Source organism: Oncorhynchus keta, chromosome 2, assembly GCF_023373465.1.
Source record: "Oncorhynchus keta strain PuntledgeMale-10-30-2019 chromosome 2, Oket_V2, whole genome shotgun sequence".
Taxonomy (NCBI): Eukaryota; Metazoa; Chordata; class Actinopteri; order Salmoniformes; family Salmonidae; genus Oncorhynchus; species Oncorhynchus keta.
In genome coordinates this window covers 41,609,612-41,633,809 of record NC_068422.1, presented here as the reverse complement: position 1 = coordinate 41,633,809, position 24,198 = coordinate 41,609,612, and the positions used below count along the sequence as shown (strand labels likewise).

General features: G+C 39.8%; 2 protein-coding genes across 4 annotated transcripts in view; both read left to right on the top strand.

Moving 5' to 3' along the window:
• The window catches only part of LOC118361322 (zinc finger SWIM domain-containing protein 8-like), a 52,404-nt gene extending 46,043 nt beyond the window's left edge, over nt 1–6,361 (top strand). Inside the window, exon 23 of the mRNA XM_052476690.1 lies at nt 6,143–6,361. Within this exon, the coding sequence (XP_052332650.1) occupies nt 6,143–6,196 (54 nt within the window). The 3' untranslated portion in view covers nt 6,197–6,361. The remainder of the gene's footprint in view (nt 1–6,142) is intronic.
• The window catches only part of LOC118400321 (bifunctional heparan sulfate N-deacetylase/N-sulfotransferase 2-like), a 190,598-nt gene that overhangs the window by 1,303 nt on the left and 165,097 nt on the right, over nt 1–24,198 (top strand). The window lies entirely within an intron of this gene.

Genomic DNA, 24,198 nt, shown 5'->3' with positions numbered 1-24,198 from the left:
TTTACTACAGTAGCTATGTTGGTATATTGTACTTCAAACAATGTGGTTGAAATTCACTGCCGACTGCGTGATTTTACAGATAATTGTATGTGTGGGGTACAGAAATCACGTAGTCATTCAAAAATCATGTGAATCCATACAACACAGAGGGAATCCATGCAACTCATGATTTGTTAAGCAAATGTTTACTCCTGAACGTATTTAGTCGTGCCATAACAAAGTGGTTGATTACTTATTGACTTAAGACATTTCAGCTTTTCATTTTGAAACATTTCTAAAAACATAATTCCACATAGACATTATATGGTATTGTGTATAGGCCAGTGACGCATCTCAATTTAATCAATTTTAAATACTGTCTGTAACACGTGGAAAAAGTCAAGGGGTATAAATACTTTCTGAAGGCACTGTATGTTAACACTCAACTGGCCTAATAATTGCAGAGTATTCCAGACATTTAGACTTTTAACAGTGTAGTGGTAGAGGTTTTGCCAGTACAGGGGCTGGCTACTCCTCAGTAATTAATTGCTCAAGGAACCACATGATCTTTTTGGTTATTGAATGAAGGTTAGTAGATTTGAAGTTGCTGCCATTGATTGGTTGAGATGTGGACACCATGGGAGAAAGAGCCACAACAACCCGGGTGTTCTTTTATGTTTTCTCTGATGAGCAGTGTTAATGTGATAGCCTTGAAACTATTGTTTTGAATCTATCGATCCTGATGAGTAATGTAATGCTAGTGAATGTATGTAATTCTTTTCCCAAAGTGCACTTATACAATGCATGTGAAATGTAGTCTACATACAGCATCATGCTCAGCTTAATTTTGCACCTCAAATTAACACTTTTTTACAAGCTCTATTTTGAAAGACTGGGTACAATAAGCTCAGTCCTTGTTTCATGATCCCGCTTCAACAACTTGTTTCATTCTATTTTTGAGTGGAAAGCCCAATTAGTGTTGAGCTGTGGGCTCAAGATGACTTCTGTCCTCTGAGCATATTACTGATGTCTGAGAGAACCACTTTATAATTAAGAGTAAGGCCTGGGGGTGGCTCTCACAATGATTGTTTCTGTATGAAGGGTATTAACTAGGTATTTTTTAAAAGTGGAACAGGACTAACTTTCCCTTTTTAATGTGGCACTGGACAAACCCTATCTCCAACAGTACATGTTTTTAAAATGGACTATGCAAAAATAAACATTTTGTTTATATTTCATGTTTGAACCATTTATAGAATATTGCTTTGCTGGAAGGTAAGGTTGATTGGTTATGTCCTTGCCTTTAATGTTCATCAGCAAGCCTTTAGATTGTAGGTTCCTATTCTATACTGAACAAAAATATAAATGAAACATGTAAAGTGTTGGTCCCATGTTTCATGAGCTGAAATAAAAAATCCCTGATTTTTTTCAGATGCATAAAAAGCTTATTTCTCTAATTTTGTGGCCAAATTTGTTTACGTCCCTGTTAGTAAACATTTGTCCTTTGCCAAGATAATTCTGACCTGACATGTGGTATATCAAGAATTAGATTAAACAGCATGATCATTATAAAGGTGCACATTTTGCTGAGGACGATAAAAGGCCACTCTCAAATGTGCAGTTTTGTCACACAACACAATGCCACAGGTGATTTAAGGGAGCGTGCAATTGGCATGCTGACTGCAAGAATGTCCACTGGAGCTGTTGTCAGATAATTTAATGTTAATTTCTCTACCATAAGCCGCCTCCAATGTTATTTTAGAGAATTTGACAGTACGTCCAACCAGCCTCACAACCGCAGACCACGTGAAACCACGCCAGCCCAGGACCTCCACACCCGGTTTACTGCGGCATCGTCTGAAACCAGCCACCCAGACAGCTGATGAAACTGAGTATTTCTGTTTGTAATGAAGCTCTTTTTTGGGGAAAAACTTATTCTGGTTGGCTGGGCTCCCCAGTTGCTGCGCCCCTGCCCAGTCATGTGAAATCCATAGATTAGTGCCGAATTAATTTCAATTGACTGATTTCCTTATGAGCTGTGACTTAGTAAAATCATTGAAATTCAGTATATTTGCTGCCTAATTAAGTTTGAGAGTGGACATTTCTTCCTTTGCCTGAGTTTTAGTCCAACACGTCAAGTGCACCTGATGTTTATGGTCCTTGCTGAGATGTTATATTTAGGCTATACTTTGTTCATCATTCGGCAATTGACACCTAGGCATAAACCACAAGAAATGATGTGGTATTTAATTGCCTCATTCAACTCTGCAAGGTTCTCTGCTGACTTTAATATGTGTGGTGGTTACGATGGAGTTGAAGTACATTAATAACATTTTATGTCCCCCGGATTGGAAAATGGGCCTTGAGATTGATATAGGGTTGCATTGACATTTTGGAGCTGAAGGGTGGCAGTTGTATGGCAATCTCAAATCAAATGTATTTATCACACGCTTCATAAGGTGTAGACTAACAGTGAAATGCTTAGTAGTGGTTAAGTTGAGCATCAATAAATTCCTCTTATTTTTCACCTACTGGGACACATGATTTTGTACAGATCTCAGGACACTGCCTCAAACCCTTTTCCTTTCTAGGAAAATGGGTGAATGATATTGGCAGGGGTTGAATTCCTACGCGCTATCGCAGCAACACAGGAGGCAATGCTAATGGTTTTGTCTGCTTGAGGCTGTTCTTAACAACGGTTTGAGATTTAGGCTTCATGTACATAAATGTATTATCTCTTGAAACAATTAGAACTAGTCACCAGTGTGGTCAGTTGCTTTTACATGAGGAAAATTGGAACTGGTATTGGAATTTCAGTTTGCTTCCTGAATTGACTGTCCTTACTAGGTCATTTTCAGAGGGTCTAGGTGGTTGTTGAGTCAATGGTTCAGTACTAGCTATTCTGAGCAAACATCCTGTGTATGACTTTGGAATTCAGAGTCAGGCAGTATAATGAAGTATATCCGCACTGTGTGTGTTGGAGAATTATATTTAATTTTGTCTGTTCTAGATCAGAGGTTCCCAACCAGGGTTACTAGGACCCCTGGTGATATGATTTTCTCAAATTTATGGGCAATTCACAATATATATATATATATATATATATATATATATATATATATTTAAAAAATCTACAAATGTTTTCTCTAAATAGGCCTTTCATTTGTTGTTCAATGAAAGGACAAATGTACTGCAATTCAAACAATCACCAATAATCTAATGAATTCAGAGATCGTGAAATTATAGCTAGGCTAAATATAAGCCTTTCACAACCATAAGACCACTAATAATTTTACTATTATTATTTGGCGGCAGGTAGCCTAGTGGTTAGACCGTTGGACTAGTCACCGAGCAGTGGTTAGACCGTTGGACTAGTCACCGAGCAGTGGTAAGATCGAATCCCCCAGTTGAAAAGGTAAAACATCTGTCATTCTACCCCTGAACAAGGCAGTTAGGCCGTCATTGAAAAAAAGAATTTGTTCTTAACTGACTTGCCTAGTTAAATAAAGGTAAAATAAAAAACGCTTATCTGCTTTTTTGCGATAATCACTGATCTGTCTTTGATGTCTGAAAATGCTATTTTTGTTACAAATTTAACCAGAGCAATGCATAATGCACATTCACTTCTTGTAGCAGTCATTATAGAAATGTAACACGGGTCCATAAACAATCTCTCAAGCACCACATGCTAGTGAGTAGCCAGCTAATCTTTATTGGAGTCTAAATATTTTAAGTTTAGACAAATGTGCTAGCTAACAAGGCAGAACAGTTGAATTGTTATGAACACACCCTTCAGTCCGTGTCCAACTGTTTGAACTGTAGTGACGCTTCTTGCACTGAGATGCAGAGCCTTACACCGCCGTGTGTGTGTGTTAACTATTTAACTGTACTTGAAAGGTCGCAATTTTTGTTAAATATCGGTTATTGGTATTGTTTTTCTTTTGGCAAGGGAAATATCAAGTATTGGCCAAAAATGTCATATCGGTGCATCACTAGTTTTTGGGTATACTGGTTAGAGAACCTGATTTGACAGCTTTGCCAACACTTGGATATTCAAATTAGCTCCCACATAGTGGGGCACTGGGGCAGACTGCCTGAGCTCGGCTGCACCAAGTGAACTAGCATGGATGGATTCAGGAAGCACAATGGAACTACTAGGGCACTTTACTACAACAGCAATACATGCAGACGGATTATTTCACAAGCGTGAGTCATTTCTATTCTTTGCTTTGTCACTAGATTCCTGATATTTCTTTCTCTATTTTCTTCACTATTTTCCTAGCTAATTTAGCCGCCATAGGTAACGTTAGAATGCTAGCTAATAGAATTGACTGGCGAGATACAGGTAACTGCCAAAATAAAGGAAACACTTCAGTAAATGAGGGATACAAAGTATATTGAAAGCAGGTGCTTCCACACAGGTGTTTTCTGATTTAATTAAGCAATTAATATCCCAACATGCTTAGGGTCATGTATAAAAATGCCCAGTTGCTCATTATTTTGGCTACCATGGCTAGGAAGAATAGATTTCATTGATTTTGAGAAAGGTGTTGTAATAGAGCATAGGTGGTTAAAAGGGTATGTGTGTCTGTCACCTGATGTCAAACCCAATTGAACACATGGGAGATTCTGGAGCACCGTCTGAAACACCATTTTCCACCACCATCAACAAAACATCAAATGATTGAATTTCTTATGGAAGAATGGTGACGCATCCCTCAAAAAGAGTTTCAGACACTGGTAGAATCTATGCCAAGATGCATTGAAGCTGTTCTGGAGGCTTGTGGTGCCCCAACGCCCGATTAAGACACCATCTTGGTGTTTGCTTTATTTTGGCAGTTACCTGTAGTTGTTGCGTAGGCTTTGTCCTTTTTGCTAAAACCAGCTGTGAATGGCTTGTCTTGCTAGCTTGTGTGCACTACTGAGCCCATGGGGTTTTCTAATATAAGCAAAAGTCCGCCCTCTCTCCTCTGTGATCTGGAAACCGATAAGTGGTCAACACGTGTGTCAATATATTGGTAGGCAAACAGAAGTGTACTCCCCCCTCGATAGCCACCTTTCATCGATGATACTCATGTGTATCCTACCGCGAAAATGTTTCAATCTGCCACACCCCCTTCAAATCAGGTTTTGTTTTGTTGGAGGAGAAAACATACACACGTGTAAAAACAATATGCTACTAATTGTTTTTATCTCTACTAAACAAAAATATAAACACAACATGTAAAGTGATGGTCCCATGTTTCATGAGCTGAAATTAAGATCCCAGAAGTTTTTCATATGCACAAAAAGCATATTTCTCTCAAATTCTGTGCAGAAATTTGTTTACATCCCTGTTAGTGAGCCTTTCTCCTTTGCCAAGATAATCCACCCACCAGACAGCAGTGGCATAGCAAGAAGCAGATTAAACAGCAGGGTCATTACACAGGTGCACCTTGTGCTGGGGACAATAAACGGACCCTCTAAAACGTGCAGTTTTGTCACAACACAATGCCACAGATGTCTCAAGTTTTGAGGGAGCGTGCATTGGCATGCTGACTGCAGGAATGTCCACCAGAGCTCTTGTCAGATAATTGTGTTCATTTCTCTACCATAAGCCGCCTCCAACATCGATATAGAGAATTTTGGCAATACGTCCAACTGGTCTCACAACAGCAGACCACGTATAACCATGCCAGCCCACGACCTCCACAACCGTCTTTTTCACCTGCGGGATTGTCTGAGACCAGCCACCCGGACAGCTGATGAAAATTAGGATTATTTCTGTCTGTAAGAAAGCCCTTTTGTTGGGAAAACATTTCTGGGCCTGGCTCCCCAGTAGGTGGGCCTATGCCCTCCCTGGCCTAACGATGGTTGTGCTCCTGCCCAGTCATGCGAATCCCATAGTCCTGCAACAATTTATTTTCAGTTGAATGATTTCCTTACACGACCTGTAATTGTTGTAGGTTGCGTTATATTTTTATTCAATATATATAAAATGTATTGTACAACTAACTTAAATTGTTTCGAGTACTTTAAGTTTTTTTTTTTATCCACCCCTGTAAACGTCATTTGCCTAATGATGCGTTAGTGGAGAAGGACTGTGTCATTTCCAACAAGCGCATTTTCATCCAATGTTCACTCTCCCAGCCGACTCTTCCCGATTAACTTTGACCTTTTTCAGGTGGCGAGAGAGGGCGGTGGAGGAGAAGAGAGCGCAGGAGGTGAGCAAATCTGATTGATAAAAGGCCCATGTCTCCCCAAGCCTCGAAGGATCCTTCTCCCCACCGGAGAATTTACATACAGGCCTGTCTCGGGCCAAATAGGATGTCATTATCCAAGCAAATGTCTTTTAATTTTTGAAAAAACATAAATACAAATAAACAGTTTGTTTCAAAAACAAGTTTGAAATGAGGTTTTACTGAGTGTTTTTTCTCAAATGTACGCTTTGGCCACTACTACAAATACAGGACAAGCCAACATTATTTGGGTATGAGAAAACCGAATAAGAGCTTTTTAAAATGAGATTTTCACTGGACAGTTACCTTTTAAGGGTGGCGAAGTGAATAGCTGCACATCTTAATTCCACTGACGGCTCACTAAGGAAGTGGATTGACAGGAAAACCAGAGTCCTTTTTCAGACATTCTCCTGTCAGCCCTGTGACTTTCATCAGGTCAGGGAACAAACACATCTTTCAAACATTGTCAATCAGAGAAACCCAATTGGGCAGGGAGGAGGAGACGGGTGAAGTCATCCCATTAGAAGGCAAGATTGAATGGTCCTTGACCCCTTCTCTATCTTATTCACAGCCAGGATCAATATGTGCTTACCTTAACAGCTTCTGTTATTAATAATATACACTGTGTCTGAGATGCAGACGCTGCAGGGATTACACAGCAGCCGGGGTCAATAGGTTGAAGTAATGATGCGGCAGTGGTTTAATATCGGGGCTGCAGTCAGAGCACGGCGGGGGGGGAGGATCTCTCCACTCGAGGCCTGTAGGGCCTCAATTAGCTCCATCTGATACATACTGGCTGGAATTTGTTTAACGTGTCAATTTTCTCTCTTTCCTTGCAATTAATGAATTGTGGTTGAAATTTAGACTTAGGGTTTTGGAAATAAGGTGAACTGTGTAGCAGTGCTTTGAGAGCATTTATTTACATAGATTACTCTAGATTCTGTTAGTTCAAAAATAGGTAATTGTGTAATGTTATAATGTGCTAGCCTATGCCTACAGTGCCTCGCAAAAGTATTCATCCTCTTGGTGTTTTTCCTATTTTGTTGCATTGCAACCTGTAATTTAAATAGATTTTTATTTAGATTTCATGTAATGGACATACAATATAGTCCAAATTGGTGAAGTGAAATGAAAAAAAGAACACGTTTCAAATAAATAAAAAACAGAAAAGTGGTGCGTGCATATGTATTCACCCCCTTTGCTATGAAGCCCCTAAATAAGATCTGGTGCCACCAATAACCTTCAGAAGTAACATCATTAGTCAAATAAAGTCCACCTGTGTGCAATTTAAGTGTCATTATCTGTCACATGATTTCAGTATATATATACACCTGTTCTGACAGGCCCCAGAGTCTGCAACACCACTAAGCAAGGGGCACCATCAAGCAAGCGGTGCTATGAAAACCAAGGAGCTCTCCAAACAGGTCAGGGACAAAGTTGTGGAGAAGTACAGATCAGGGTTGGGTTATAAAAAAATATCAAAAACTTTGAACATTCCACGGAGCACCATTAAATCCATTATTAATAAATGGAAAGAATATGGCACTTCAACAAACCTGCCAAGATGGGGCCGCCCACCAAAACCCAAGATGGGGCCGCCCACCAAAACTTGGAGTATTTGTCCATAGGACCACTTTAAGCCGTACACTCCACAGAGCTGGGCTTTATGGAAGTGGCCAGAAAAAAATAAGCAAACATGTTTGGTGTTTGCCAAAAGGCATGTGGGAGACTCCCCAAACATATGGAAGAAGGTACTCTGGTCAGTTGAGACTAAAATGGAGCATTTTGGCCATCAAGGAAAACGCTATGGCTGACGCAAACCCAACACCTCCCGTCACCCCGAGAATACCATTCCCACAGTGAAGCATGGTGGTGGCAGCATCATGCTGTGGAGATGTTTTTCATCGGCAGGGACTGGGAAACTGGTCAGAATTGAAGGAATGATGGATGGTGCTAAATACAGAGAAATTCTTGAGGGAAACCTGTTTCAGTCTAACAGAGATTTGATACTGGGACTGAGGTTCACCTTCCAGCAGGACAATGACCCTAAGCATACTGCTAAAGCAACACTTGAATGGTTTAAGGGGAAACATTTAAAAGTCTTGGAATGGCCTAGTCAAAGCCCAGACCTCAATCCAATTGAGAAACTGTGGTCTGACTTAAAGATTGCTGTACACCAGTGGAACCCATCCAACTTCAAGGCAAAACTGCTCCAGCTCCTTCAAGAATGGGCAAAAATCCCAGTAGCTAGATGTGCCAAGCTTATTGAGACTAGAGGTCGACCGATTTAAAAAAAAAAAAAAAAAAAGATTTTTCAATGTCGATATCGATTTATTGGAGGACCAAAAAAAGCCAATGCCTATAAATCGGCCAATTTGTAAAAAATAATAATTGATTTGTTACAATGACAGTTACAACAATACTGAATTAACACTTATTTTAATGTTTAATATAATACATCAATAAAATCAATTTAGCCTCAAATAAATAATGAAACGTGTTCAATTTGGTTTAAATAATGCAAAAACAAAGTGTTGGAGAAGAAAATAAAAGTGCAATATGTGCCATGTAAAAGCTAGAGTTTTAAGTTCCTTGCTCAGAACATAAGAACATATGAAAACTGGTGGTTCCTTTTAACATGAGTCTTCAATATTCCCAGGTAAGACGTTTTAGGTTGTAGTTATTATAGGAATTATAGGACTAGTTCTCTGTACGATTTGTATTTCATATACCTTTGACTATTGGATGTTCTTATAGGCACTTTAGTATTGCCAGTGTAACAGTATAGCTTCCGTCCCTCTCTTCGCCACTACCAGGGCTCGAACCAGGAACACATCAACAACAGCCACCCTCGAAGCAGCGGTACCCATGCTGAGCAAGGGGAACAAGTATTCCAAGTCTCTCAGAGCGAGTGACGTTTGAAACGCTATTAGCACGCACCCCGCGAACTAGGTAGCCATTTCACATCGGTTACACCCTCCTAATCTCTGGAGTTGATAGGCTTGAAGTCAGAAACAGCGCAATGCTTGAAGCATTGCGAAGAGCTGTTGGCAAAACGCACGAAAGTGCTGTTTGAATGAATGCTTACGAGCCTGCTGGTGCCTACCGTCGCTCAGTCAGACTGCTCTATAAAATCATAGACTTAATTATAACATAATAACACACAGAAATACGAGCCGTAGATCATTAATATGGTCAAATCTGGAAACTATAATTTTGAAAACAAAACGTTTATTCTTTCAGTGAAATACAGAACCGTTTCGTATTTTATCTAATGGATGGCATCCCTAAGTTTAATGCTAGCTAGCAACTTACCTTGACTTCTTCCTGCATTTGCGTAACAGGCAGGCGCAGGTGGTTAGAGCGTTGGAACTGTTAACTGTAAGGTTGCAAGATTGAATCCCTGAGCTGACAAGGTAAAAATCTGTCGTGCTTCCCCTGAACAAGGAAATTAACCCACCATTCCTAGGACGTCATTGAAAATGTGTTCTTAAACGACTTGCCTCGTTAAATTAAGTTGTGTAAAAAAAATAGGCAAAATCAGTGTCCAAAAATACCGATTTCCGATTGTTAGGAAAACTTGAAATTGGCCCTATTTAATCGGCCATTCCGATTTAATCGGTCGACCTCTAATAAAGACACCCCAAGACACTTGCAGCTGTAATTGTTGCAAAAGGTGGCTCTACAACGTATTTACTTTGGGGAGGTGAATAGTTTTTTTTGTCTTATTTCTGGTTTGTTTCACAATAAAAAATATTTAGCATCTTCAAAGTGGTAGGCATATTGTGTAAATCAAATGATGCAAACCCCTCAAAAATCTTTTTTTTCCTATTCCAGGTTTTAAGGCAACTAAAAATGCCAAGGGGCTGAATACTTTTGCAAGCCACTGTATATCACCTCCCATAGTCTCCCAATTGCCTCAGTCATTGGCATGTAGTAGAGGGGCCGGGACTTTTTGAAATGATGTACCTTTAGGCTGTAGTCAAGGTGTGTGTCAAGGTGTGTGTTAACATGAGTAGCAGGTTGTTTTAATGACATGTTACCTCGGAAGTGTCTCTGTATTCCTCCAGTAGTAAAATAGGTCTTCTGCTCAGAAAGACCATGAAAGCATTGAGAATGTTCTTACCTGAATCGCCATCAGTTCAATCGCAACGACTCCCTCTCATACACTTTCAGAAAGTCATTAGCAGCTTGACTGCCTATTAAGTGCGTACTGCCTATTGAATCCTCACTGTTTTGTCCTTCATGAGCATTTAAGAATGGCGGCCCAGCTGTTTTCTCTACTTTCTCCTAGCAGCATGTTTCGGGTAAGAGTGGGTGTAACTAATTACATTCTTGTGTAGACCTGACCCATCTTCCCTATGCTATCTATTGGATTAACCTCAGCATTTCCTCGCTGGGGACACAGAGGGGCTAGAGAGCAGCATAATTCTCTAATTTAACATGATCATCTCAATGCCCCCCTGAAATGTGATGTACTGGTGTGCAGTGCAGTAAGCTGTACGTAGCCAAACAGTAAGTAGCTCAGTGTGCAGTGATGCACCCCTGTGCTGGAGCCATGATGCCTGTCTCTCTGCTCCAGTACTACTAGGTTATATGAACTGATGGATATATATATATATGTCAGTGCCTTAAAGGTCTCGAACAGTCATTCAGATTCCCATGTAAAACAACCTTTTAAGTGACTAAAATATCACCCATGAACTGTTTTTTGTTTACTTTTCTGTTCTCTATTTGCTCTTTTTTCATATTTCTATACAAGTGTTAAATTGATTATTAAAACAATGACGTTGAGTATTATGATGAAGTTGTTATAGCCATGAGAAAAAAGTATAACTACCAGGATGTTTGAAAAGAGTGAGCGGGAAGCTAATATATATATTTTTTATTTAACCAGGTAGGCCAGTTGAGAACAAGTTCTCATTTACAACTGCGACCTGACCAAGATAAATCATAGCAGTGCGACAAAAACAACACTAAGTTACAAATGTACAGTCAATAACACAAAATAAAATAAAAATAGAATGTATGTACAGTGTGTGCAAATGTAGAAGCGTAGGGAGGTAGGAAAATAATTACAACTTAGCATTAATACTGGAGTGATATAAAGTTGAAGTTTACATACACCGTAGCCAAATACATTTAAAATCCGTTTTTCACAATTCCTGCCAGTAAAAACTCCCTGTTTTAGGTCAGTTAGGATCACCACTTTATTTTAAGAATGTGAAATAGAATTTCTTTCAGCTTTCATTTCTTTAATCACATTCCCAGTGGGTCAGAAGTTTACATACACTCAATTAGTATTTGGTAGCATTGTCTTAAACAATTTAAACTTGGGTCAAACATTTTGTGTAGCCTTCCACAAGCTTCCCACAATAAATTGGGTGAATTTTGGCCCATTCCTCCTGACAGAGCTGGTGTAACTGACTCAGGTTTGTTGGCCTCCTTGCTCGCACACGCTTTTACAGTTCTGCCCACAAATTTTCTATAGGATTGAGGTCAGGGCTTTGTGATGGCCACTCCAATACGTTAACTTTGTTGTCCTTAAGCCATTTTGCCACAACTTTGGAAGTATTGTCCATTTGGAAGACCCATTTGCGAACAAACTTTAACTTCCTGACATGTCTTGATGTTCATTCATTGAGATGTTCTTCAATATATCCACATAATTTTCCTTCCTTATGAGGCCATCTATTTTGTGAAGTGCACCAGTCCCTCCTGCAGCAAAGCATCCCCACAACATGATGCTACCACTCCTGTGCTTCACGGTTGGGATGGTGTTCTCCCCCTTTCTCCTCTAAACTTAAGTGGTCATTATGTCCAAACAGCTTTATTTTTGTTTCATCAGATCAGAGGACATTTCTCCAAAAAGTACGATCTTTGTCCCCATGTGCAGTTGCAAACCGAAGTCTGGCTTTTTTATGGCGGTTTTGGAGCAGTGGCTTCTTCTTTGCTGAGCGGCCTTTCAGATTATTTCGATATAGGACTTGTTTTACTGTGGATATAGATACTTTTGTACCTGTTTCCTCCAGCATCTTCACAAGGGCCTTTGCTGCTGTTCTGGGATTGATTTGCACTTTTCGGACCAAAATACATTAATCTCTAGGAGGCAGAATGCGTCTCCTTCCTGAGCGGTATGACGGCTGCGTGGTCCCATGGTGTTTATACTTGCGTAGTATTGTTTGTACAGATGAACGTGGTACCTTCAGGCGTTTGGAAAATGCTTCCAAGGATGAACCAGACTTGTGATGGTCTACAATTTGTTTTCTGAGTTCTTGGCTGATTTTTTGTTGTTGTTGATTTTCCCATGATGTCAAGCAAAGAGGCACCGAGTTTGAAGGTAGGCCTTGAAATACATCCACAGGTACACCTACGAAGGCTAATTGACCCCATTTGAATCAATTAGAAGCCTCTAAAGCCGTGATATAATTTTCTGGAATTTTCCAAGCTGTTTAATGGCACAGTCAACTTAGTGTATGTAAACATCTGACCCACTGGAATTGTGATACATTGAATTCTAAATTAAAAAACATGTCTCTAAACAATTGTTGGAAAACTTACTTGTGTCACGACAAAGTAGATGTCCTAACCAACTTGCCAAAACTATTGTTTGTTAAAACGACCCATCCCGGATCCGGTATATTTGTCATCAGCAACCGCTGAATAGCATAGCGCAACAGTCAAATAATATTACTAGAAAATATTCATGAAATCACAAGTGAAACATAGCGAAACACAGCTTAGCCTTTTGTTAATCACCCTGTCGTCTCAGATTTAGAAATTATGCTTTACAGCAAAAGCAATCCAAGCGTTTGTGTAAGTTTATCGATAGCCTAGCATAGCATTTATGTACACTTAGCATCAGGAAGCTTGGTCACGAAAATCAGAAAAACAATCAAATTAACCGTTTACCTTTGATCTTCGGATGTTTTCACTCACGAGACTCCCAGCTAGACAGCAAATGTTCCTTTTGTTCCATAAAGATATTTTTTATATCCAAATACCTCCGTTAGTTTGGTGTGTTATGCCCAGGAATCCACCGGAAATAGCGGTCACGACAACGCAGACATAAATTCCAAATTAAATCCATAATGTCGACAGAAACATGGCAAATGTTTTAAAAAAATCAATCCTCAAGGTGTCTTTCAAATATCTATTCGATAATATATCAACCGGGACAGTTGGCTTTTCACTAGGACCGGGAGGAACAATGGCCGCCTCTCTCTTTTGCGCAAGAATCACTCTGAGAGCCCCCACCTGATCACTTACATAATGTGGTCGTTCACCCTCATTCTTCAAAATAAAGGCCTAAAACTATGTCTAAAGGCTGTAGACACCTTAGGGAAACCATAGAAAAAGGAACCTAAGCTGTCAATTATATGCATATTCTAGCATCGGGTCCTGAGAAATAGGCCGTTTACTTTGTGAACGTTATTTTTCCAAACATAAAAATAGTGCCCCTAGCTTCAAGAGGTTAACAAGAAATTTGTGGAGTGGTTGAAAAACGAGTTTTCATGACTCCAATCTAACTATGTAAACTTCCGACTTCAATGGTATGTGCATATGATGATGTGCAAGTAGAGATACTGGGGAGCAAGAGAGTAAGTAATAATATGGGGATGAGGTAGTCAGGTGTGCTATTTACAGATTGGCTGTGTACAGGTACAGTGATCGGTAAGCTGCTCTGACAGCTTATGCTTAGTTAGAGAGCGAGGTACAAGTCTCCAGCTTCAGAGATTTTTGCAATTTGTTCCAGTCATTGGCAGCAGAGAATTGGAAGGAAAGGCAGCCAAAGGAAGTGTTGGCTTTGGGGATGACCAGTGCAATATACCTGCGGTGGGTGTTGCTATCCAGTTTGCTGAGTAGTGTGTTGGGGGCTATTTTGTGGGCGAGCGGTTTGCTGATGTCGGTGGCGGTGGGGTTATGGTATGGGCAGGCATAAACTATGAACAATGAATTGCGTTTTATCGATGGCAATCGAATGCACAGTGAGAGCGTGATGAGCTCCTGAGGCCCATTGTCGTGCCATTCATCCGCTGCCGTCACCTCATGTTTCAGCATGATAATGCATGATGATGCATGAAAAACTGCAGAAGTTTTGCTACTGCTCTCCACTTTCTGTAGGACGATCGTGCCATGCTGGCTCTCTCAGACTGAAAATGAATCAGATGATGAGGAAATTTCTGATTTAGGTAAAAACCTTTTCAATGAACTAGACATTGTGTAGTCTTCTGAAATGGCAATCAACTATGCTGAATGGGTGTAGACAAAGAAGATCTCTCCAGTAGGTGTACCAAAACATTCAAGGGCCATTTTCTCAAAAGTGTGGTTAAAAGTTTATCGGCTTTCAAAGCAGAATAACTTTTCCATTGTTCCTCAACTGGAGTGTGTGATATACCATTTTCTAGCTCTGAGTCTCTACTTTTATTGAATGTAAAAAAAAAACACTTTCAAATTTTGCTACATAGGCCCGGAGGATCAAGCCGATCGGTCACAAATAGGATGTGGGAGCACTTCTTATGTGTGCTCAGTTCTGATGAACAGAGGTCCTTGTTTGAATGGTGAAACTGTTTGCTTTGAACCTTCCAACTGAGAGGTCTGCACTCTGAGCAGACAGGGGTTACCCTTACCTCATTGACCTGTCAGTCAAATTAAGTCTGAGTGCAGGTATTTTGCAAAACCCTGCTGATGGGCAGCAGTTACGACTAGGGGTGGGATGAGAAACGGCTGTGTCACGCTCCGATTGTGACAGCCCTGGATGGCAACCCTCCGTAGATAAGTACTTGTAGAGCTCTCAAAGGTTAGAACGCCTTGCCAAACCCCAAGCATTTAGACTCCGTGCACTGGAGCCAAGGGGGAGGGAGTTGCACTCCAGTCTTGTATGTCTGTGCCAAGAGGAGGGGACGTGCCTCTGAAATGGCTGCGCTGTTTACACATTTGTCTGGGATAATAGTATGGAATGAGCAGTGTTCCCACTTAACGGCTCAACTGCCCAAAACCGCTTGTGGACATTGTCGGTTATAATTCCCTCTGCCCCACAAGTCCCCTCTGCTAAACTACTACTGATGAGTAAATAGTTATTACAAGCTACATGCTCCTTAGCTCTTTGTAAACTGCGGCATGCAGCCAAACTGAAAATAAATGCTAATGAAGGCAATGCACTCTGCAGACCTGCTTTAATCAGTGTACCAGCGTTGGAGAGAGCTTGGGGAGGAGGCAATGATGTTACCTTTAGGTTGAAAAACTGGAAGATTTTATTGAATTAGCTGTAAATTACAGATAAAGGAGTGAAAAAACATTTTTTGAAGCAGCAGTACCAGATTAGAGAAACTAATCATTTCATCACGGTGCTCTATCTGGCTTCAATAAATCTTATACTGAAGAAGGGTGCGTCTCATGCTCTCTGCAAGTCAGTCAGAACCTTATTCTCATGCTTCACTCACACTGGCTCCATGTTCCCCACTGAAAGCCAAACAGAACTGAAAAAGTTTTAGGTTCAGTTTCTGCAGATAAAGGCAATGTAGCAAATGTACCTGACTGAGGGGTCTGAAGAACTGAATCCAGATACAACAACACCTCATTCAGTGTTTTCAAGAAGTACATAGAGTAGCCAGCCAAATAGAAGAAGTGGCCAGCCATGTTCCCCCTGGCCAGGTTTGAATGTTGTTGCAGAAATAGCTTTATTTTGTTGCCCACTGGTGCATTCTAATGCCTTGATTCCATCTGGAAATTCCAATCAAATCTTATTAGTCACTTGAGCCGAATACAGCAGGTGTAGACTTAACAGTGAAATGCCTACTTATTAGCCCCTTACCAACAATACAGTTCAAAAAAAGAAATGCGAATAAGAAATAAAAGTAACAAGTAATTTGAAGAGCAGCAGTATAATAACAATAGTGAGACTATATGCAGGGGGTAGCGATACAGAGTCAATGTGCGGGGGCACTGGTTAGTCGAGGTAATTGAGGTAATGTGTACATATTAGTAGAGTTATTAAAGTAACTATGCATAGATGATAACAGAGTTGCAGCGGTGTAAATTGAGTGGGGAGGAGCAAATTGTCCGGGTAGCCATTTGATTAGATGTTCAGGAGTCGTGTTTGGCTTGGGGGTAGAAGCTGTTTAGAAGCCTCTTGGACCTAGACTTGGTGCTCTGGTACCCCTTGCCGTGCAGTAGCAGAGAGAACAGTCTATGACTAGGGTGACTTGAATCTTTGACAATCTTTAGGGCCTTCCTCTGGCCTTCCCTGGTTTAGAGGTTCTGCATGGCAGGAAGCTTTGCCCCAGTGATGTACTAGGCCGTACACACTACCCTCTGTAGTGCCTTGCGGTCGGAGGCCGAGCAGTTGCCATACTAAGCACTGATGCAACCAGTGCCATGCTCTCGATGGTGCAGCAAGGAACTTGAAGCTCTCAACCTGCTCTACTAATCACTAATTCACAGCGAAATTGTTGAGTATTTTATCAAGTTTACCTCCCAGATTGGAAAAATGTGTGGTATTGTGTAGAAAGACATGACTTTACAATTTTGAATTTCTGAAAATGTTTGAATTCAGTGTATTGTTAGTAGTTTTGGATATTGTCTAATGTTCTCTCTAAGTAAGAGAACATACATTTTAACCTGTCTTCTCGAGATTTAAGTCTTACGTCGTTTTACTGCAAGATATGAATTCCCACAATGATGTTTGTTCTTTAAATAATGTATTTTATTAAAACACAAAAAAAATAAGTACATAGCCCTCATTATCTTGAAACATGAAATGTTTTGTTTTTCCAGGTTTCTGTTTTTCAATTTGTTTCAGGTTTATACTCGCAAAATCACACTTTTTATACTGAACAAAAAAATATAAAAGCAACCATTTCAATGTTTTTACTGAGTTACACTTAATATAAGGAAATCTGTCAATTTAAATAAATTCATTAGACTCTAACCTATGGATTTCACTTCACTGGGCAGGGATGGCCCACTGGGGAGCCATGCCCAGCAAATCAGAATGAGTTTTTCCCCACAAAAAGTCTTTATTACAGACCAAAAGACTCCTCAGCACCCCTTCTTTCTGACAATCCCACAGAAGATCTGAAGAAGCCAGATGTGAAGGTCCCGGCCTGGCGTGGTTACACATGGTCTGTGGTTGTGAGGCCAGTTGGATGTACTGCCAAATTATTTAAAACAACGTTGGAGGCGGCTTATGGTATAGAAGTTAACATAAAATGATCTGGTGGGCAGTCCTGCAGTCAGCATGCGAATTGCACGCTCACTCAAAACTTGAGAATGTGGCATTATGTTGTGTGATAAAACTGCACATTTTAGATTGGTCTTTTGTCCCCAGCACAAGGTGCACCTGTGAAAGGGTCATGCTGTCTAATCAGCTTCTTGATTAAATGATTTATGAATGGCAAGGGGGGATAGAGGAAACCCCAACTTAATTGGGTCTATAATCAAAAGCCTAACTGTTCAATGTGCCTGACTTTATAAATCATCCGTACTGAATATATCTACAGAAATAAGACAGATCCTGTTTAGTGTTTGTTTAATAGCCTACTGGTTCCGTTAGCACCAAGCCTCACTCAACCACAACATGTCAGATAAACAATTTCACAACTGTAACAGTTTTTAATCTTGCTTTGCTGTAATAAAGGCTTTACACTTTTCCCCGTTAGAACAGGCTCTCTGATATTATTCATACTTTATTTTGAGTTTACACTGTTCCAAACTGTCAAAAATAATATTTATAATAATAGTAACGCTCCTTTTTCTTGATATCCTTTGTATTGTTATTATTACTATTATTATTATTATGATCATAAGTAATGTCATTATCATTAGTAGGTTTAATATAGCAGCCTTGTATAACCAGCATCAAGCTGAAGGCCTAAGAGTGGATGGATCCTGTTGAGTCTTAATAACCTCACTTACTTAGTCCTAAATTTCAATCATTACAGTACTGTAGCCTATATACTGTATCTATCAATCAATCATTCATTCGTTCATGTCATCACACAGCATACGAGTCATTCATGATTTGAAATGCAATCGATCGTTTTAGTTTTAGAGTAGAATGACCCTTGAATAATTAACGTGAACAATAAATAAACCTTTCCATTTTGGAAATTGCATTCATAAATGAATGTGACTGTTTTTAGTCTTTGCTGTATAAAAAAGGCTTTCCAAAAAACCTAAACTTTACAACTGACTCTGGTATGCTTATAATTTATTTAGTGTTTACATTGTTCCAAACGGTCATGTTAATGATATTGTGATCTCTATACAGCACCTATTTGGCACATATACTATGCATGCAGCTCCTTACCTTATTTTTCTTGATCTCACAACTAATCAAATTTATTCCACACATCTGACTTCCTCTTTACAACCAGTAAACATTCCCCCGTTATGAGTTTCACGTCCTCTGCATCCATTTTTCTGTTACGGTGTACGGAAGATTGTTCTAACCAATTTATTGATGTGATTATGATATGCTTTAGTTTAGGCCCTATTGACTACGTGCATGTGATTCATACGTGTGCCATGTAAAGGGAGCAAGGGTTGAGGCAATAGTATTAAATGAGGGATTTTGGTAACCAAACTTTTCAATCAAATGGCTCTAATTATGTTGCAGCTTCAGCAACACAGACAGCGTGATCAACACTGTTTTGTTGTGGTCGCTGCAGCAGGGTGTGAGAGCGAGACAACGGGTGCTAGTCACACATTCACTCGCTGTTTTAACGCAGCGCAGCAAGTTTGAGCCCGGCTCAGCACAGTCGAACCATTTGCGGTCGGATTAGTCATTTGTGTGTCTTAATTATTTAATCAAAGAGTGCTCTTAAGCATTAGACAACCTCAGTGCCTATATTTGATTAAAACACATAGGATTTGTCTATATATGGAAACAAACTTTTAAAAACAACAAATGACTCTCGGTCGACCAATCATTTTTTGTTGTTGTAGTGGACAACCCAAAGTATTTTGACTCATCGTTACCACATTACATGGGAAGTGCAAATTCATGACCACCATGCTCTCCTCCTTGTAAAGAAGTTTCGGTCCAAAATAAGCCCATTGTGCAGTAGGACTGCTCTCGTGTCTCTGCATTCGTCTTTTACAGACACCCATCAGAGCAGTGCAATACTGATAAAAGCATCTGTCTTTTGTAGCACTCAGTCTTTCATTGCTGACTTCTCTTTCCTCTCTACCAAGGGCTTTATGTAATTGGAAAGATAAAATAAAAGATGCTAAAGGGTGCTTATTCCTACGAGAATGCTAAATGAATTATGTCATTACCACTCTGTGGGCCTATTCTGTAATCATAACCACCCCTTCTGGCTGGGACATTGTCCTTAAGCTTTCTAATGTGTGTCAATATTAACATAGGCTAGCTGTTGGTGTAATGGCACGTTGAGTATGAAAGTCTATCTTTTTCAATACCCACCCGGCACCTAGAACATTATTCAGTTCTGGTTGGGTTATCAAGTCCAGGCCTGTCCTCCAGGCTTAACCACACATGATACGGTCAGTTGTTTTCAGAGCATTCATGTTTTTTTTTACACAGTTGCCCCCTGTCACTGGCTGCCAGATCTAGACTTTTCCACCGCTGGACTGTTGTACAGGCATACAGACTAGAGGTCCACCGATTTAATTGGAATGGCCGATTTAATTAGGGCCGATTTCAAGTTTTCATAACAATCGGAAATCGGTATTTTTGGACACTGATTAAAAAAACAAAAACATTTTATTTATTATTATATATATTTTTACACCATTTAATCTTTATTTAACTAAGCAAGTCAGTTAAGAACACATTCTTATTTTCAATGACGGCCTAAGAAACAGTGGGTTAACTGCCTAGTTCAGGGGCAGAACGACAGATTTTCACCTTGTCAGCTCGGGGGATCCAATCTTGCAACCTTACAGTTAACTATTCCAACGCAATAACAACCTGCCTCTCGTTGCAGGAGACTGCCTGTTATGCGAATGCAGTAAGCAAAGGTAAGTTGCTAGCTAGCATTAAACTAATCTTATAAAAAAACAATCAATCAATCAATCATAATCATTAGTTAACTACACATGGTTGATGATATTATCTAGCGTGTCCTGCGTTGCATATAATCTGACTGAGCATGCAAGCGTACAAGCATCTAAGTAATATTAGTAACGGTGGTAGGCAGAAGCAGGCGCGTAAACATTCATTCAAACAGCGCTTTAGTGCGTTTTGCCAGCAGCTCTTCGGTGTGCGTCAAGCATTGCGCTGTTTATGACTTCATGCCTATCAACTCCCGAGAGTTGAGGCTGGTGTAACGAAGTGAAATGGCTAGCTAGTTAGCGTGCGCTAATAGCGTTTCAAACGTCATTCGCTCTGAGCCTTGGAGTAGTTGTTCCCCTTGCTCTGCATGGGTAACGCTGCTTCAAGGGTGGCTGTTGTGTTCCTGGTTCGAGCCCAGGGAGGAGTGAGGAGAGGGACTGAAGCTATACTGTTACACTGGCAATACTAAAGTGCCTATAAGAACATCCAATAGTCAAAAGGTATATGAAATACAAATGGTATAGAGGGAAATAGTCCTATTATAACTTCAACCTAAAACTTCTTACCTGGGAATATTGACGACTCATGTTAAAAGGAACCACCAGCTTTCATATGTTCTCATGTTCTGAGCAAGGAACTGAAACATTAGATTTCTTACATGGCACATTTGCACTTTTACTTTCTTCTCCACAACTTTGTTTTTGCATTATTTAAACCAAATTTAATGTTTCATTATTGATTTTATTGATGTATTATATTAAGTTAAAATAAGTGTTCATTCAGAATTGTTGTAATTGTCATTACAAATAAATAAATAAAAAATAGTCTGATTTAATCGGTATCGGCTTCTTTGGTCCTCCAATAATCGGTATCGGTAACGGCATTGAAAAATCATAATCGGTCGACCTCTAATACAGACTAATGAGAACAATGCACTCCTGCTCTTCCCTCCTGACAGAGAAACCCAATCGGAGGAAGTGAGTTTCAGAGCTGCTGCTTATAGGAGCTGACGACATGTCTTTCAAGTGATTATTTCCACATTGGGCTCCTTTTTGATTCTAGATAAAGTTGCAAGGGTCCAATCAATAGTTTCGTATTACTCTCCTGATCGTCGGAGTTTAGTCACTTAAAGTATTATCGTCTTAACATTGACTGCAGTTTGTATTCCTGCGCTCTTTCACCCAAATGCTAAGCGTATAGGAAAATCAATTTGCAGTATACTCTGCTCGATGTGGTTCTTTTGTGCATATCTGTGAGAGGGGGGAAGAGTTCTTCTCAAAAAGCCTGAGGCTGACAAACTTACTTATTCACTGGATAGGCCAAGTGCTTCTTTGTTTAGTCGACAGGAATAACACTCGTTTTTATCCACAGATTAAAAAAAAAAAAAAATGCTTTTTTGAATCAGTATCTGTGATGGACTCACTTTTCTAATCCGTTTGCTTTCAACGCTAGTTGTGTTTACAAAACACCAAGATGAATTGTTCTTGCTATCCCAGGAACAGACCTAACAGTGCAAAATTGCAAGTCTATTGTTGCGTCTTTCTACTCAACCTTGAACATGATGTACTGTTCCTGGGTTAGCTAGGAGGTGCAAAAGGACTCTGTCAGCAAGCCCCGAATCCTAGGTGATGAAACGCATCACAGCAGCTGCTTGAAAATATTGCAATTAACATGAGAGCCTTGCTAATGAAATGATCATTGACCGTGTTGTAATGTATTATGTTCAACCAGAGAATATTAGTTCTCTGGTTGAACAAGCCCAGTTCTGTGTTCAATGAGCAAGTAGCCTGTTCTGTTCATCTGCATCTGCAATGCCTCTCTCATTGGTTTTTAAGCACACCCCTTGTTTGGTCACCATAGCTCCCCGGGGAAGACATTTTATGGCATTTCAAGTTATTAATGGGCATTCCATTGATTACCTTTTTTTAATTGATTAATTGACTGGCATTCAAATGGAATTGACCCGGTTTGTCAGCATGCAATGACAAGATGGTTTACGTGCAATTGTCTATGGTCCATCTACAGTTGAAGTCTGAGGTTTATATACACTTAGGTTGGAGGCATTAAAACTTGTTTTTCAACCACTCCACAAATTTCTTGTTAACAAATTATAGTTTTAGCAAGTCGGTTAGGACATCAACTTTGTTCATGACCCAAGTAATTTTTCCAAAAATGGTTTACAGACAGATCATTTCACTTATAATTCACTATCACAATTCCAGTGGGTCAGAAGTTTACATACACTAAGTTGACTGTGCCTTTAAACAGCTTAGAAAATTCCAGAAAATTACGTCAAGCTTGGTCTCAAATGGGTCTTCCAAATGGACAATGACCCCCAAGCATACTTCCAAAGTTATGGCAAAATGGCTTAAAGACAACAAAGTCAAGGTATTGGCCCTGACCTCAATCCCATAGAAAATATGTGGGCAGTTCTAAAAAAGCGTGTGCGAGCAAGGAGGCCTGAAACCTGACTCAGTTACACCAGCTCTGTCAGTAGGAATGGGCCAAAATTCACCCAATTTATTGTGGGAAGCTTGTGGAAGGCTACCAAAAACGTTTGACCCAAGTTAAACAATTCGAAGGCAATGCTACCAAATACTAATTGAGTGTATGTAAACTTCTGACCCACTGGGAATGTGATGAAAGAAATAAAAGCTGAAAGAAATCATTCTCTCTACTATTATTCTGACATTTCACATTCTTAAAATAAAGTTATTATCCTAACTGACCTAAGACAGGGAATTTTTACTAGGATTAAATTTCAGGAGTTGTGAAAAGCTGAGTTTAAATGTATTTGGCTAAGGTGTATGCAAACTTCTGACTTCAACTGTACATGTACTGCACCATGGAACATAGAGCTTCATTTTATGAAATGAGAATAGTCAAAAAGACATTTCATGACATGTCCCTCCCTTGTCATTATGCTGAAAAAATAACCGTAAGGGCCAGCACAATCCGTTTTTAAATAGCAAGTTGATTGGATGAAAAATACCAAAACCCCTGGTTTGAAGTCATTGGAAAGTATGCTGTAAGAACAGGTGACTTTACCTCCTCAATGACCCCTGAATGCTTGAAAGCCACCTCCTTGCCTGTTCATGGCTGGATATTTTGGGATGTTAATTGCATACAAAACGTGGGAGAGCTGTAAAGTGTGTGTGTGTGGATTACTGTGAGGCTTTCTCTACAGCCCGTCTATCTGCATTTGTTTGGCGCTCTGTGAGAAATGTTCTGTCGGCTCCGTTGACCCTCATTAGGAACATGGAGCTTTTAAGTCCTTGCGTCTTTTCTGCTTGATCTCAGACAATTGCAAAACATTTTTCTCAAGCTCTTCAAAGCTGATGCTACTTAAAGGGAGCCATTTTGGTGACCTGTTTTCACAGATAAGCTGCCTATTTATTTATATAATTTTGTTTACTCAGCATTAATGACATCCTCCCTGACTACATTGTCAACATGTATTAAATGTCAAGCCTCAGAATTTCCTTAATTTGCATTATCAACCACAGAGTGACGTAGGTTCTCACTATTTTCCTTGCTTAGATTGAGGAAATAAAGCCATGGAGCCAAATATAAACGCAGGGTACTTCGATGAGTCATGCTAACAAAATAAAATGTTACCGGATTAAAGAACAAAAACGTTAATAGCTGGTTTCAGTTTGAAGTATTGGCCATACATTGTTGATAAGATTTTATCAATAGTTTTCCACATAGAAGTTTTAATATTATTAGTTTCCCTGGGCTTCCTTTTCTTAGCAGGTAGGCTAGTTGTCTCTGTGGTGGTGCAGAACAAGCGGTGCTAATTGTCATCACCCTAATGTGTCATGCTTTTGTAATCCTGTCAAGAAAATGGAGTCATGTTCTTCAGTTGACATGTAGCTAGGCTATTCAGTCAGTTTTTTTCAGAGGTTTTGCAATGTTGATTGAACATCTTGTAACAAATGAGAAACAGCTGTGAAAAGATGCTTTTGAATGCTGATTTGT